Here is a 14,390-nt window from a genome sequence, read left to right on the forward strand (position 1 = left end):
ATGAAGAAAGGAGAAAAAAAAAACCTTGCTCCACAGAGCAAAGTCCTCGCCAGCGTGCATTTCCCATCTCCCCCTCCTCTCTCCTCCTGCGGTCCGCAAACAAGAAGTGTGTGTTTCCCTTTAAGGAGCCCCCACCGTTTGCTTAACAGAGGGAGGAAGAGCAGGCCTGCGGAACAGCGGCTGAGGAGGGGAAAAAAATCCAACGGAGGACGGTTTCAAGTCCCCCCCAGTAGAAACTGTGCCTGATTTGTGGCCAATGTTGGAGATGTAAAAAAAAAAAAAGAGAGAGAGAGAGAGAGAGAGAGAGAGAGGGAGGGAGAGGAGAGAGAAGGAGGAGGGAGGAGGAGGAGGGGGAGGAGAAGGGGGGAGTAAAAACACTAAAGGGGTAGCTATGGAGATGGAGCGTTTTGCTGGCTGCTTTCTTTGACAGGTGTTGAGTGGGGCAAAAGTCTTAAAACAGAAGCAGCATGTACGCCAAAGGTAAAGGAGCCGTCGTCCCTTCCGACAGCCAGGCGCGAGAAAAGTAAGTGACCGAGCCGCCGTGTGTGTGTGTGTGTGTGTGTGTGTGAGCGCGCGGAGGAGCGAGCGGCACAACTTTGTAAAGTAGCGAGGGTAATTTCACAGGAGCCGCTCTACTCTTTCCTCCCTCCTCCCCGTGACCCCCTCGGAGGTGCGCGATAAACTTTTTCCTTTGCTTGTGGCTCCAGTTTGCGTGTTTGTGTCTGAAACACGGCTGCCGTGCGCACACTTCTGTCACTCGTGGGGAGCGACACTGTTGCCGTTTCCTTACCGTCCTGATACTTTGTTGCGGCTCTCGGCATCAGAACTTCCACGCGCGTGGAGAGGAGCCTGCTCCTGCTCCTCTGGAGGGGGCAGGAGCAAGGGGCGGGATGGGCTGCCTGCTCTGCGGGGTCCCGAGGCGTGAAGCCGGGTCCACGCAGGGAAAGTTCAGTGAGCGGGGCCAAAGTTTTGCAGTCACGGGGAGCAGAGCCTGAATGTTGAACTGCTGCTTCTTGCAGGACGCCGAGGAACGTTAGGCTGAAGTCTGCGCTGTTATTGTGTGAACACATAATATTGGACAAATGATTAGAATTTTGTTTATTGCTTATTTCTGCTGTGCCTTATTATTTGTCCACATCGTCCTCCTTGCCTGTGCATCCTTCCAGGATTTGAGCTCACTACACAAAGCCAGTGTAACTTTTAAATGCCCCTGTCTCTGGTGGATGGGAGGCTGCCGCCCTCTCTCCTTTATGTCCCTGCTAAGCTGGAGCATGTCTTTCAAAGAGTTGGACCCTCTTTGCATCACAGCACTTTAGATCAGAGCTATGTTTTATCATCATTAGCTATTTTTAAGCACTAAACAGTCTGAGGTTAGAAGAGTGTAGGGATCCCTGCTGGGATGCAATTGTAATCTAAAAACACTGTCAGGTCCTGGGAGGCTGTGCTGTTCCGCTGCACCTCATGCATCTGTAATAGAAGCCAAATTTCTTTAGAGACTCTCTTGTATTTTTTGATGCATTGCCGTGTCATATTCAATTGATTAAGCCTCCTAGAGATGTGGCTCGCTTATGTGCTTAGTGGAAGCTTCCTCGAATACGACTTTGTGCATGCCTTGTGCCACAAGCCTTTGATTTCACTCTGAATTCCCATCAGTTTATTGGAAAATTGAGCAGTTCTGTGTGTGTGTGTGTGTGTGTGTGTGTGTGCTGAGGAGTGAATCCTAAATGAAAACAGTCCCATGTGGTTTTCATGAACAGCAGGCAGGGTGACCTTTGAACCAGCATATGATGCTTTAATATTGCACATGAACCGCCAGCAGACGCCGAGGCTGCGTTTACACCTGTTTGTGTGGCTCAGCTTCATTAGTTTATTTACAATACGCTGAAAGCCATCTATCATTTGAGTTCTGTGTTCCCGTTGCTTGTTCGGGGACTGTGGATTATGCTCCGTGTGTTATTGGGAGTGAAATCAGTGCAGAGGCAGCATGTATTTCAAATGATAGTGTAGGAGGAGATTAATAATTGAACTCATAAGAAATACAAGTCTTTGGAGAGCTGGAAATGATGAATGCTGCTGCGTTAAGGCTGCTTGTGAATAACCGCATTTCTGAGTTTGTTTTTCTGCATTTATTCCCACCTTTTCTTTACGTCTCTGTGTATATTCGCGTCCTTTCGGCATGTCACAGGCTTACAGGTGTTGTCCACACATCACAGATGACGCCTGCCCTCTCTGCTCACCTGTCTTGTCACCCTAACCTGCCCTGCAGGGCCAACACATGTTTCCTTGTAAGTGTAGAGCTCGCAACAGCTGCCTCAATGCATCACTGAATTGCCTCATATTCATATTTACATATTCATACGACTCTTTACATATTCAGATATTAAACAGAGGGCATCCCGGATGGGCTCGTATCTTATTAAAGCAGGCGTGCAGTGTGGCGTCACAGCTCCAGCTCTTGCGTAGAAGATTATGGTGTGATGTGCTCAGTTAGGTAATCTATAAAGGAATAATATGACTTTACGCTCTTGGTTTTGTACAACAGCTCTAATCATAATAAAGTGTGAACGTTTCCCCACTTTTATTTTTGTGTCCTTTTGATTTTAAAGGAGCTGCACGGCTCTTAGATTTGACACACAAATCTGCAGAGGAACATCAGATCACATATTTAAGGCCAGAGAAAAATGTAATTAGTTCAAAGCATGTTTTCCTTGTGTAGCTGAGAGCAATTGGACGATTCATGACTGTGGGCAGGCCACGCAAGTTACACCAGGGGAAGAAGTTATAGAGGGACTATTTACTCATAAGTTTATATTGTGTTTTATTAAACTGCTTCCTTGTCTTGTGCCTAAAACGTTTCACGCATGTGCACGTGCATAATTTAAAATCGACAGCATGTTTTCTTCCTGTGGGGTGTCACAAATGTGGTGATGGCCAGCTGCTGGAGCTTTTCAGGGATTAACCTCACACTGGAAATAATGGAACCAAAACAATCACAAATTTTTTACACCGCTCTGTTTAGGGAGCCTAAAAAGGGCCTGTAACTGGGAGCACGCTTCAATACCGAGGTGGCAGCCTAACTTAGAAAGCAGTGCTTCATTTACCGAAGGACTTGTGAGGTTTTGTTCTTGATGAAGTGTTTAATAAAGCTGCTCTGTATTTACAGTACTGAACGCTGCAGGTATGTACAGTAGCTCTCAGGGTCACTACACAAAATGTTCCAGCATGCACTCTTAGTTTTGCTGTTAATTGTGTTGTGACATATGTACAGTGTGCTTTTTATTTCCGTCACAGCCTTGAAGCCAAGGCTCGAATCCAGCCCGTTTGCTCAGAAATGCAACATGAAACAGTCACACGAGCGTTTCTCACTTTTGTGGATTCCGCTGCACGACCAAGGCCTCACCATACAGCTGTCTTGAGATCACAGGTAGCAGGAAATGAGGGGGGGAGAGTGTTTTCTTTGCAGATCCTTGAGAAACGTTGTTGTGATGAGGCGTCTTGTAAAGCGAAAACAAGCTACTAATACTAATAAAGGTGGAGGAGGAACCGGTGCCCTCACAGCCAGAGAAATTAATTATTCTCTGCACTTTTCAGTGTTTTATTTAATTTAATTTGGACGGGAGTGACACAGAAGCTTCCGTATTAATGTCTCCTATGTAACTGGAACCTCTTTGAATTGTGCGCTGATGGAGCCAGCACATTAATTAAAGGCGCCATTCACAAAAATGTTTCACAGATCGACGCCACACCTTATTTTTATTGATTTTCTTCTTTTGTAAACTCGTGTTTGATTTCTAAAAGAACTTGCTCCTCGCGTTTGTTTTCTAATCCTCGGTTTGTCCGTGTGGTTTCGAGTGCTGTTGGATTTATGCGGGGAAAGAGCTTCAAGAGTAAAGTTAATCAGTTTGTTTTGAACATGGGTTTCTTTACATCCTCTGCTCCTCCCCCGACTCCTCCCATGTATTTACATGCACTTTAATGGGGATCTTCAGGTCTGAATGCATGGTTTTGATTCTACACAGATGGCTCTGCCATCTGCATTTTAGCCTTTTGAAGGAAGCATAAAGAGCTGTGCGCTAACACAAGCAGAAACACTGCTCTAAAAGTAAAGAAGCCCTCGATTTACCCTCAGCACCCTTTGGCTGACTGTGCTTTCATTCAGATATGTCAACAGTCAATTAATGCCGCCTTTCGTCAGCTGCTTCTGGTGCATCCGCACAAATTTGCTAGTTTTCTCACTTGAAATAAAGAAGAGAGTATAAATATTGAAGCTACGTGCCTGAAGTTGTTAATCAGTTTGGCAACAGAGCACACAGATGAGAAGTGCGCGCCTTTTATTAGCACACGGGAAAAAGCCTCGATTGAGCAAACGAGGCTCTGTGTGTTCCTAAACATACGTCGGTTACAAAACAAAAGCTCCTTTTTGAAGTTGCATCATGTTATCGTCCTCATTACCTGCTGAGGATGGTAGTCAATCGCTCTCGTCTGCCTCTTTCACCTAAAAACGGCTTTTGTGGGTTAAAAATCCAGTTTTACTATTAAACTCTGAGAAAAGTTCCACGTGATTCTGTCAGCAGGTAACATCACAGAGCCGAGAGGGAGAGCGGAGGCTTCATGTGTGCTTGTGTTTGTCTAACAATGTGTGGATTAACCCATGGCTAAAGCCACTGCTGTTTACATGCTCGGTGACGCTGATTTGTTTTGACAAAGGAAATGCCATAACTGAGCCCAAAAAATATACACAGCCGCTGCGCAGCGGGAATAAGCTTTAGTGAAACAGCTTCACTCTATCACGGATGTCTCAAACGGGCATCCACCCTCTCATTCACCTTTAAGTGATACATCACTGCATCCACACCGGGCACAGCCGTACTGTGTTTATATGCTGGGTGTAAATGTTTCATATTTATCCCGTCGCGCTTTAAAATCAGTATTTATTGTTTCTAAAAGGCATGTATGTGAAAGCAGATGCAGTTAGAGGCCCTGCCTCATCCTCCATCGCTTCCTTCCTTGGCCTGCCGCCGCTCTCGCTGCTGAATTATTGAAACAAAGACATGAGAGTTAATTTGCTAACTGTCTGTGTTTTAGCTCGCTAAACTCAGCCGAGATGCCCTTGTCTCCTGAGGCGAGCTGGGACAGCCTGGGGCTAAATGTCAGGTGTGTGTTTCCCGGGGACGTGACAGTGGGAGAGATCTCCTTGATGTGTGGACATGGAGCGAAGTCTTAGTTTGCTTGCGTGACGTTGGCGACGAGAAAGGAGGGAAGATCAGAAGCGATGTTGTAGAGGGTTTTCATTCTTCTCCTTTGGAGCTGCTTATGGTTTAAAAATTGTTATGAATCATTTTGCGTCTTAAGATAAAGAAGATGAGGACGAGACAGATGCTCTGCCAGTTGGCTTTGTGGCTCTTTTAATACAGCCTGACACACTTTACGTGACGGGCCTTGATATTTAGTCGGCAGTCAAAGCACAGGTCAGATGTTCTTCCTCCCACTCAGACTGATCTCCCATGTCTCATCGACTAATTTGCATCAGCAATTTGTTTTTTCTGTTAAATTTCCTTTGTGAACCTCTTCAGAGGGCGCATAAGCTGAGGAGAGGGCTGTTTGTGCTCGTGCTTTGTCTCGTAAGCATCTCACCTTTTATTCCTGACTGACACGTGTAACCGGAGCAGGGGTCACGGGGAAGCGTTCTCACCGGTGCTGTCCGTAGAGCAAAGAGCCGAGGCCCTGACCTTCAGTTTCCCTCTGCCACAGCTAACCCCCCTCACGCCTACTTTATCTACCTGTTCTTCCTCAAGCTCTGCTCCACCGGCTTGCAAAAATGTCTCCTCCTCAGCCGGGTTACACTTACTGGTTCTGACAGGGTAACAAAAGGTGTCCCCTGAAGCCTGGATTGAATGAGTGTTTTTAAATAATGCATTGCAGCCAGGGCAGGTGCCCATCGCTGGGGCACGGAGCCCCTCAGATCACACCAGACTCTGCCATGAAAATTTCATCGGCGCAGTGCTCATGGGAATCTGTTCGATCCTGTACAGCGTAGGTGCAGCATATAGGACCTGGCGCCTGCTGCTGGGTGTTCGCACTGCAAAGGCAGGGTTGATTTTGAACGTTACAACATGTGGCAGTCCCGTCTTCTTGTTTTGAGGAAGACTTATTTTTGTTTTCTTGCTCTGCTGCTGACGTAAAATGGAGCAGCTTCTTAGGAGGTTGTGAAAGGGTCTATTTTGACCTATGATCTTTTGCTGTGTCCCAACTCTAAACAAACAGTGAGCGAAAATAAAACTAAAGAGCAATGAAGGCACAATTTCAAGTTTAAAAACAGAAAATACAAACGTGCCAGAACATCGGTAGGATACAGGAGTCGAACCCTTTTCTTTTGTATGAAAGTCCTGTTGTTTATGCACTTTTAAACTTTTAGGTGGGAGCAGTATTAGCTGTCCCACAGAAACATCACTGAGAATGTAGTTTAATGTCGCGTGAACGTCATTTTTAGGAGACAGGGTGATAGGTTTGTAGCTTGAACCCATCCGCTGGAACGTTGAAGACAATATAATTACACTGCAAAGCAAGACACAAGTAGGCAAGCTTCTTCATGTTTCTCGTGCACGGGTGAGAACCGGACAGGCACCGTTCCTTCGCTTGACCCCAGTTGCTCTCGTCCGTTCTCCCGTACCACTGTTCTTTTATTGAGGTTACATGAATATGCATAAGTTCATTAACATATGACGTCTACATACACACAAAGAGTACCTTGCCTGTGTGTGTGTGTGTGTGTGTGTGTGTGTGTGTGTGTGTGTGTGTGTGTGTGGACTGCTGATCAAAGGGTCAAACATCCTTGGTCAGGAAGAGGGTAGCCTCCCCCTCACCCTAGATGGTTCATCCTAGATAGCACGGTGAGGAAGTCCTGCAGTTCATCTAAACAAAGAGCACTTAGACTAGAACAGACGCAACTACGTTAATCCTACCATAAAACAATAAGACACGGTATGACCTCTCATGCTCCCAAAGTGCTGTCTAATACACACAAAGTTTGCAGACTATCAAGGATCAAAACCTCTACCAATCTACAACTAATTACAAAACTCTAAGCATATATAAGTAAATATTTCTAAGCATAAATGACAATCAACAATACAAATCTAACACAGGGTCGCTTGTTGAACCTTGCTAAACTGCAAGTACAGTTTCATTGCGATTCATTATTTAGCATACCTTCTCTCACTCTAACCAGTCACGGTAGATGGCCCCGCCTCCCTGAGCCTGGTTCTGCCGGAGGTTTCTTCCTGTTAAAAGGGAGTTTTTCCTTCCCACTGTCACCAAAGTGCTTGCTCATAGGGGATCATATAATTGTTGGGTTTTTCTCTGTATGTATTATTGTAGGGTCTACCTTACAATATAAAGCACCTTGAGGCGACTGCTGTTGTGATTTGGCACTGTATAAATCAAATTAAATTGAATTGAATTCAAATGGCATCCTCTAAATGTGCAGCTGCCAAAATGCAGATGTGAGAAAAAGGACAGGCGACATGAGTTGGCTTTGGTTGGCTGCTTCCACGTGAGTCCTTTCCCACACGACTAAGACTTTGACTGGAGGAGCGCGTCGGCCACTGCTGGTTTAAATGCTCAAATAATTAACAACATAACTCTTTCGAGCTTTACATACGTTATTGACGCCCGTGCCAAAGGAGTCATTTTGGTGTTTGATGCTCCAACTAAAGTGATCAGTGTTTCTGTAGCAGCTCGTTTTCACATTATTGCATATTTTCGTGATTAGCTCCACGTGCCAAAGCTGCAGTCGTTACTCTTGGCTAAAAACAAGAAGCTTACAAAGCTTTCTGTGTTTAAAAAATTGATTGCTGTGATTATTACCGTGCAATAAAGTGAACCGGAAGGCTGTATATGAAGAGAGGACGAGCAGGCTCTGATTCCTGAGATCCTTCAGTGTGGGCAGCAAAATGATGGAGGTTTGCAGCAAGGCCTGTTGTGCTCTGTGATTGGCTGCAAACTGGACACTGTTGAAGCTGTGGTGGAGAGGAGGCCACTGAACAAACTGTGATCCATCACAGATAACCCCGCCACCCTCCGAAACACAACAGGCAGGGGAGCTCCTTCTCCACACACTGATTCAGCTCCACTGCCCAAACATGCTTTACCCTTTATATTACAATATATCTGTGTGATAGAGAGGGAGCGTCCAGATATTATTATTATTATTGGATGAAAATAGTATTTCTCTTTCTCATTAGAAGTTTACATTTTTTGCTAAAAAGCACAAAAATTTCACATGAAACTAAAATAAGTACCATAGTAGTGCCGTTTCCTTCGTATCCTGTTCTAATGAAACACGGCTTAAGGTAAAGTCATAATCTGGGTCATGTTAGAGCCAACAATCCTCTGAATTGTTAAAAAATAAAAATGATTTTGCTGCACATTTTCGCAGATGACTCTTAGTTACAGGCGATGGGCATTTTCCTGAACACCGAGCTGATCACTTGCACTTCAGCAGAACAGTCGCTGCATCTGATATCAATATTAAACATTAACAACAAACAATTTGCTCCTACATGTGACTCTTTACAAACAAACACACACCGTGTTTTCGTATCTTTGTGGGGACATCTAATTGACATAATGCTAATTCACATAGCCGCTTACCCTGACCCTGACTATCAAAAATTAATGCCTAACCCTAAGCCTAACCATAACCTAATTGTAACCCTGATGCTAAAACCACATTTGAGTCTCAAAAATGCCTTCAAACTCATGGGGACTGGGATTTTGGTCCCTATAAGGGCTGTTGGTCCCCACAAGCATAGCAAACTTCTGATTCTTGGTCCCTACAAAGATATGTAAACACAGCCACACACACATACACACGACATATATGTTTTCCTTAAACTGTGTGTTTACATTAGGCGCTGATATGGGCATAAATAGGATGGTTTCAGATGTTAGAAATACCGCAGGTGATGGCATCGCGTGTCTGGCTGAAACTAGTCTGGACCAGCTGCAACACTTTAGCAGATAGTTCTCAAGATGCTGCAGTGACATCTTTAAAGACATAAAGAGTCAGATTGTTCAACTCTGTTCTGGCTCATTATTGATTCATTCAGTATCACCCAGCAACAACCCAAACATCATAACTCTCTGTCTGGTCTGGGCTTGATGCATGTGATCAGCATAAAATCTATCGCCCCCACCGTACACAAAAGCGCAGCACCTCCCCGCACAGTGCTGTAGAAGCAGGGAGAGCTGAATATAGATGACTGCATGGTGTGGCGTCTGTCCGCGCTTCTTCATCGTAGTAAAAATATTTAGTAGTGCAGTTTGCTTTTGTCCTGAAATGGTGAACCTGAGGGAAGCATGTGCGTCCATGCAGATTTATGCAGATGAATTTGTTGTCTAACCGGGAGTGGGTGCCAGTATTTGAGTTCTTTGTGATAATAATGTTGGTAAATACTGTTTACCTGAGTTTTGCGAGTCTGGCCAAGTGGCAGTAGGATGAGTGTTAATAAGGGAAGAGAAAGAAAGTAATTGGCTGGTCTCTAAAAACTGATGCTATTTATGATATAAAGTACATTTATGTTTGTAATAAGTCCTTTGCAGCCACTGAGAAATATGTTTGTTTCCTTCTCTGCTGTAACTAGTTGAGAAGATCAATACCACTTTCAAATCTGTGCATCGAAGCGGGGCTAAGACGCTTTTCTTTACTTTCTGTCAGTTTAATTCTGTTACCACAGCACATTCTCATATTAATCACAGACAGAGTTTCATTTAAGGTTGTGCAAGTGATCCCTGTGAGCTAAAAGCTCAGGTTACCGTGAGCTTTTTTTACTCTCGCCTCTGTGTGATGTCAGTGAAAGTGGATATCTTTAATGTGGTCATCTCAGGCATACAGCTATGGCTGTTTGCACAGCAGCACCACGGGAAGCCAATCAGGAGTCGGCTTAAAGGGTGAGCAGGAAAACCGGCTTGTTTCACACGGAGGATGAACTGAGCGGCTGCGTCGACGCTCCGTATCAGATAAATATTTTTTTGAACTATGAATCGTGATAATTCACTTGACTGAAATCTAAGAGCTGGAAATGTTCATAATGGGTTTAAAGTTACTACGAATAACTATCCTGTATAAAGACAGGAAGCAGGCGCAGGTAGATCACCTGGCTCTGTCCACAGAATGCAACATTTGCCTGTCAGTACCTCTAAAACTCAAATAAAAATCACATGGTTTTAATCTAATGTTCCACAAGCTAACGTAAAAAGAGGACATGGTGGTTTGTAGTAGGATAATGTGTCGTACAGACTCAGGACACAAGCTGTGAGAGTGCGAGGATGGCCGAGGAAGGGAGACCTGTGCCGGTGCCGATTTTCAAGAGCAGATCTGTAGTAACTACAGTGGAATAAAGCTGAGGAGCCATACCATGAAGATATGGAAATGGGTTGTGGTCTGTAATGAGAGTAGGGAACAGGTGGAGAAGAGCCTGGAGAGGTGGAGGTATGCTCTGGAGAGAAGAGGAATAAAAAGTAGCAGAAACAAGGCATGGTACATGTGTGCAGCAGGGAGGATGCTAGCAGAGGTAGTGAACCTGGGGTTAGCTATCCAAAGCACAAGGGAGGTGAAGAGGAGAGTGCGGGGAGGGTGGAGCAGGTGGAGACGAGTATCAGGGGTGATTTGTGAAAGAAGGACAGCAGCAAGACCGAAATCAAAGGTTTCTAGGATGGTGGCCAGACACGGCAAAGTCAGAGAGGCGAGGCGGAGGCGCTTTGGACGTGTGTGGAGGAGAAAAGGTGGATGCTGAGGGTGGATGTAGTGAAGGAGGACAGGCAGAGCATTAGTGTGACAGAGGAGGATGCTGGGATGGGAGGAGGTGGAGGCAGATGATCCGCTGTGGTGACCCCTAAAGGGAGCAGCCAAGAGAGGAAGGAGAAGAAGAATGTGTCGTACAGTTTCTTGGCGGGAAGCGATGACTTTATGAAGTCCCACCATCTTGTTGCTAGGCAACCGGACTTTTACTGGTTCTCGGATCGACACATCACACGAGCCGAATTCATTTTCTACAGCAAAAGTTAAAAAATGTGTGTTTTTATTGGTGACTGGTGGGAAACTGTGCAGTCAAAATGTGCACGACTTGTTTAAAGTCATGAACCAGCATTTTTTTAAAAAAAAGATTAATAGTAGAATCGAACGTTATTCTTTTTTTCCTGTGCATGAATAAATAGTTTAACTCAGTAGTTTGATCCTTTGTGATCAGGCCTCATAGATAGCAGGCTCGGGGTTGGGAGCAGCCGGCTGACTGGGGTCTTTATCCCTGTGCTGATGCTCTGGTTGCCTCCATCAGTACAAAGACATGCAGACTGTGTTAATTGGTAAATGTCACATGCAGGTGTGAGTGTGAGCTTGAACAGCTTGTCTGTCTTTTCGTACACGATTGACTGGCAGGTGTAGCCCACCTCTTTACCTGGTGATTGGCTCCTGCTCACTGAAACCCTCTAAAGGACATGTGAGTAAAGCTTTGGTGATGAATACAGGCTGAGCTGCAAAGTGTAAATATGAGGACATAAAGTCTATTGTTTAGTGTGAGAAGAATACACTATATTTTTGATATCAGCAGAAGTGTAATATTAAAGGCTTGTTTGCAGAGCCTCCTCAGCCATTTCCAGCAGCTGTGTTTCTACTCTTTTAGCTGGATGATCCTAAAAGATTTTCTTTTAATGGACCGAGCTTAGACAGCAATATTTGATTTAAGATTTGTCTCACAGGTGATTGAAAAGCTGCTAATAATTATCAGCTGTGCTTCCGTCTTAAACTAATTGCTGTTTATATTAATGAATCATTTTTGTCTCTTAAAGAGTGATTTGTGTTATCATTTCTAACACGTAGAATCCACAAGGGTGTGTTCGCGTCTGGGAGTCCTGTCTGAGGATATTCTTCATCCATGTTTTTCTCTGTGCCTCAGCAGCAGTCATCCTGAAACCTGCGCATCAAACATTCATCACCCCGTCGCTGTGTATATGATATCTGTACTGTAAAATCACGTTTATCCGAGCGCCATCTCAGATGACACGGCGATGATTTTCCGCCAGTTGTGCACAAACGTTTGACTTTTCCTTCACTTTTGAAATCCTCCTGAATGAACGCTCACTGTGATCCTCAGCGCTCACTCCTCCTCTCGTCTCTGCTCTTGTTTTTCAGGTTAGCTTTATATGTGTACGAGTATTTGCTGCATGTTGGTGCCCAGAAATCAGCACAGACCTTCCTGTCAGAGGTAAGAAGCTCTTTTAGTTTGACTTCCTGTTCAGCGAGGATGAGTGTGATTCCCCCTCTATTGTATGACTAGGAATGGAATTCACATTATGAGCTGTTATGTGTTCGAGCAGGCAGCTGAGGTCCCGACTTTAAGAAAGTGTAAAAACATGAACATGTTAGTGAGCCTAGTCCTGTGTGTGTGTGTGTGTGTGTGTGTGTCTGTTTTATAGTTGCTGAATAACAGCAGTACTTTGTAGTAGGGCTGCACGATTTTGCATAAAATGAGAATCACGATTTTTTGGCTTAGAATTGAGATCACGATTCTCTCACGATTTTCTTTTCCAGTATAAATATTTATTGCACTTATTAACTGCACATCAACTTCGTAACAGTTGAGACTGAACATAAAAACAATAAATAAACATAAAAACAACAAATGTCTCACGTTTTGTTGTTGCCGCAAAATGTTGTACTGCTTGAAATTCCGTCTCCACCGTTGCTCGACACTGCGTGTATAGAGCAGGTAGTGCAACAATAGAAAAATAGTAGCGGGACGGCACTGTGTAGCGTTTGTCTAGGGTGTTGATCATTTTCCTAAATCCCTCGTTTTGCACAGTGTTGATGGGAGCCATATCTTTGGTCAGGTGATAAGTGATAGCCTCCGTAATTTCTTTGTGCCTGCGGGAGTTCGACGTGTATAGGGAAGCGCTGTAAAAGGTTCCCGTTATTGATGTTTGGGTGGTTGACCAGGACGGATTTTCTCCTGTCACTTTCTCGTCATCCCTGACGTGCTCTCCGTTGTTTTTTCCCTGCTAATTTTAGCATCACACGGCACAGCTTCTGTATCACGTGGTATAAGGCTCCGCCCTTGTCATTTGTTCAGCAGGAAGAGTGAGCGCTTGTTTTCATGCAGATTACGTCCCGGATCAAAATGCGGTACAATCGTCTTTTTTTTTTTTTTTTTTTTTTAAATCGTTGTCATTTGGAAATGAGATCGCACATAAGTATGAATCGAGATCGCGATTTTCTAACGATTAATCGTGCAGCCCTACTTTGTAGTGTTTGTTAATGTGGGACAATGTAAACATGCTGTCTGTTGGGCTTCTTAATGTGATTAGCATCCCTTCATTATTAGTTTCAGTTTAATCAGCTGTTAAATTGGAGCAGTTTGACATGTTGTAAGCTGGTGCTGTTGCTCCTGTCCTATTCTGACATTTAACAAGTTAAACCAATCGTACCTTTAGTATTGGAAACAATTGCAAACTTAACCATTTGTTTCAGGTCTTATTAGCCTTATATTATGCCCTTGAACTGTCGAGGAGGTAGGGTCTCTAATGTGTTGCATCCTCTTCCTTAATGTACATCCTTCCTGCTAATGGTCCCATGTCCAGGCCTCCTTCAGGAGAACACCTCTGCTGCTCATTGGCTTTATTCATCTCCGCTTAATACAGTCCACAACGCAGAGAGGGCTTTAATGGCAAACAAAGGCGGGCCTGTATCATCCAACTTTAATACCGACGTGATTTATGTGTCGTTTAATCAGATGAAGTCAGGGTGGAGTCGTGTAGAGATGCTGGTGCACATGTGTGCTGCATATCTGTGATACTGACCCTCAGAGCAGGCTTCCTACACATTAGTCCCAGCCCAAAAGAGAAATTCAATGAAGACATCCACTAACAGAGGTTTATGGTCTCCGAGGAGGCTTAAGCATCCGAAATCAGCCGATTTCCAGCTGACTGGTGACAGCCAACTGAATGCGAGCTGGTCTGTTTTGCGAATGGGCAACAAGCGCAGAGCGGTGCAGGAGAAAAGCCACGTGCACACTCGCAGCCCTGCTAACATGTTGTTGTACGCACTAGAAACGGATTTAAGCACCTGACCAAATCAGATAATTATTTGTACCCGTTTCCAGTTTCTTTTGTTATAAAAGTGTTATAGAGTTAAAAAGTTTTTTTTTTATTATTTTGTTTGTATATGCTGTCAACTGTAGTTCTTAGAAAATCAAATGTGACCGACTGCAGGTATCAGTCGGTAATATTAGCTTTGTTTAGGTACTTTACGCTAAACATAGCATGTTTAGCGTATTTATAACACTGAACAGTGAATACAAAAATAAACAAACCGCAAAATCAGTTTTCAAAATAGC

The 14,390-nt window shown here is 44.3% G+C and overlaps 1 protein-coding gene across 2 annotated transcripts in view; it reads left to right on the forward strand.

Moving 5' to 3' along the window:
• Positions 1–352: 352 nt before the first annotated feature.
• Positions 353–14,390, forward strand: part of ssbp4 (single stranded DNA binding protein 4) — an 87,802-nt gene continuing 73,764 nt past the window's right edge. For both annotated transcript variants that reach the window (XM_085447377.1, XM_085447376.1), the window contains exons 1-2: positions 353–523; positions 12,191–12,263. In XM_085447377.1, the coding sequence (XP_085303503.1) occupies positions 468–523; positions 12,191–12,263 (129 nt within the window). In that variant the 5' untranslated portion in view covers positions 353–467. The remainder of the gene's footprint in view (positions 524–12,190; positions 12,264–14,390) is intronic.

Source organism: Copadichromis virginalis, linkage group LG23 (assembly GCF_057382275.1).
Source record: "Copadichromis virginalis isolate Kocher_CV1m ecotype Utaka linkage group LG23, C_Virginalis_male_GT1.1, whole genome shotgun sequence".
In the NCBI taxonomy this organism is placed as follows: Eukaryota; Metazoa; Chordata; class Actinopteri; order Cichliformes; family Cichlidae; genus Copadichromis; species Copadichromis virginalis.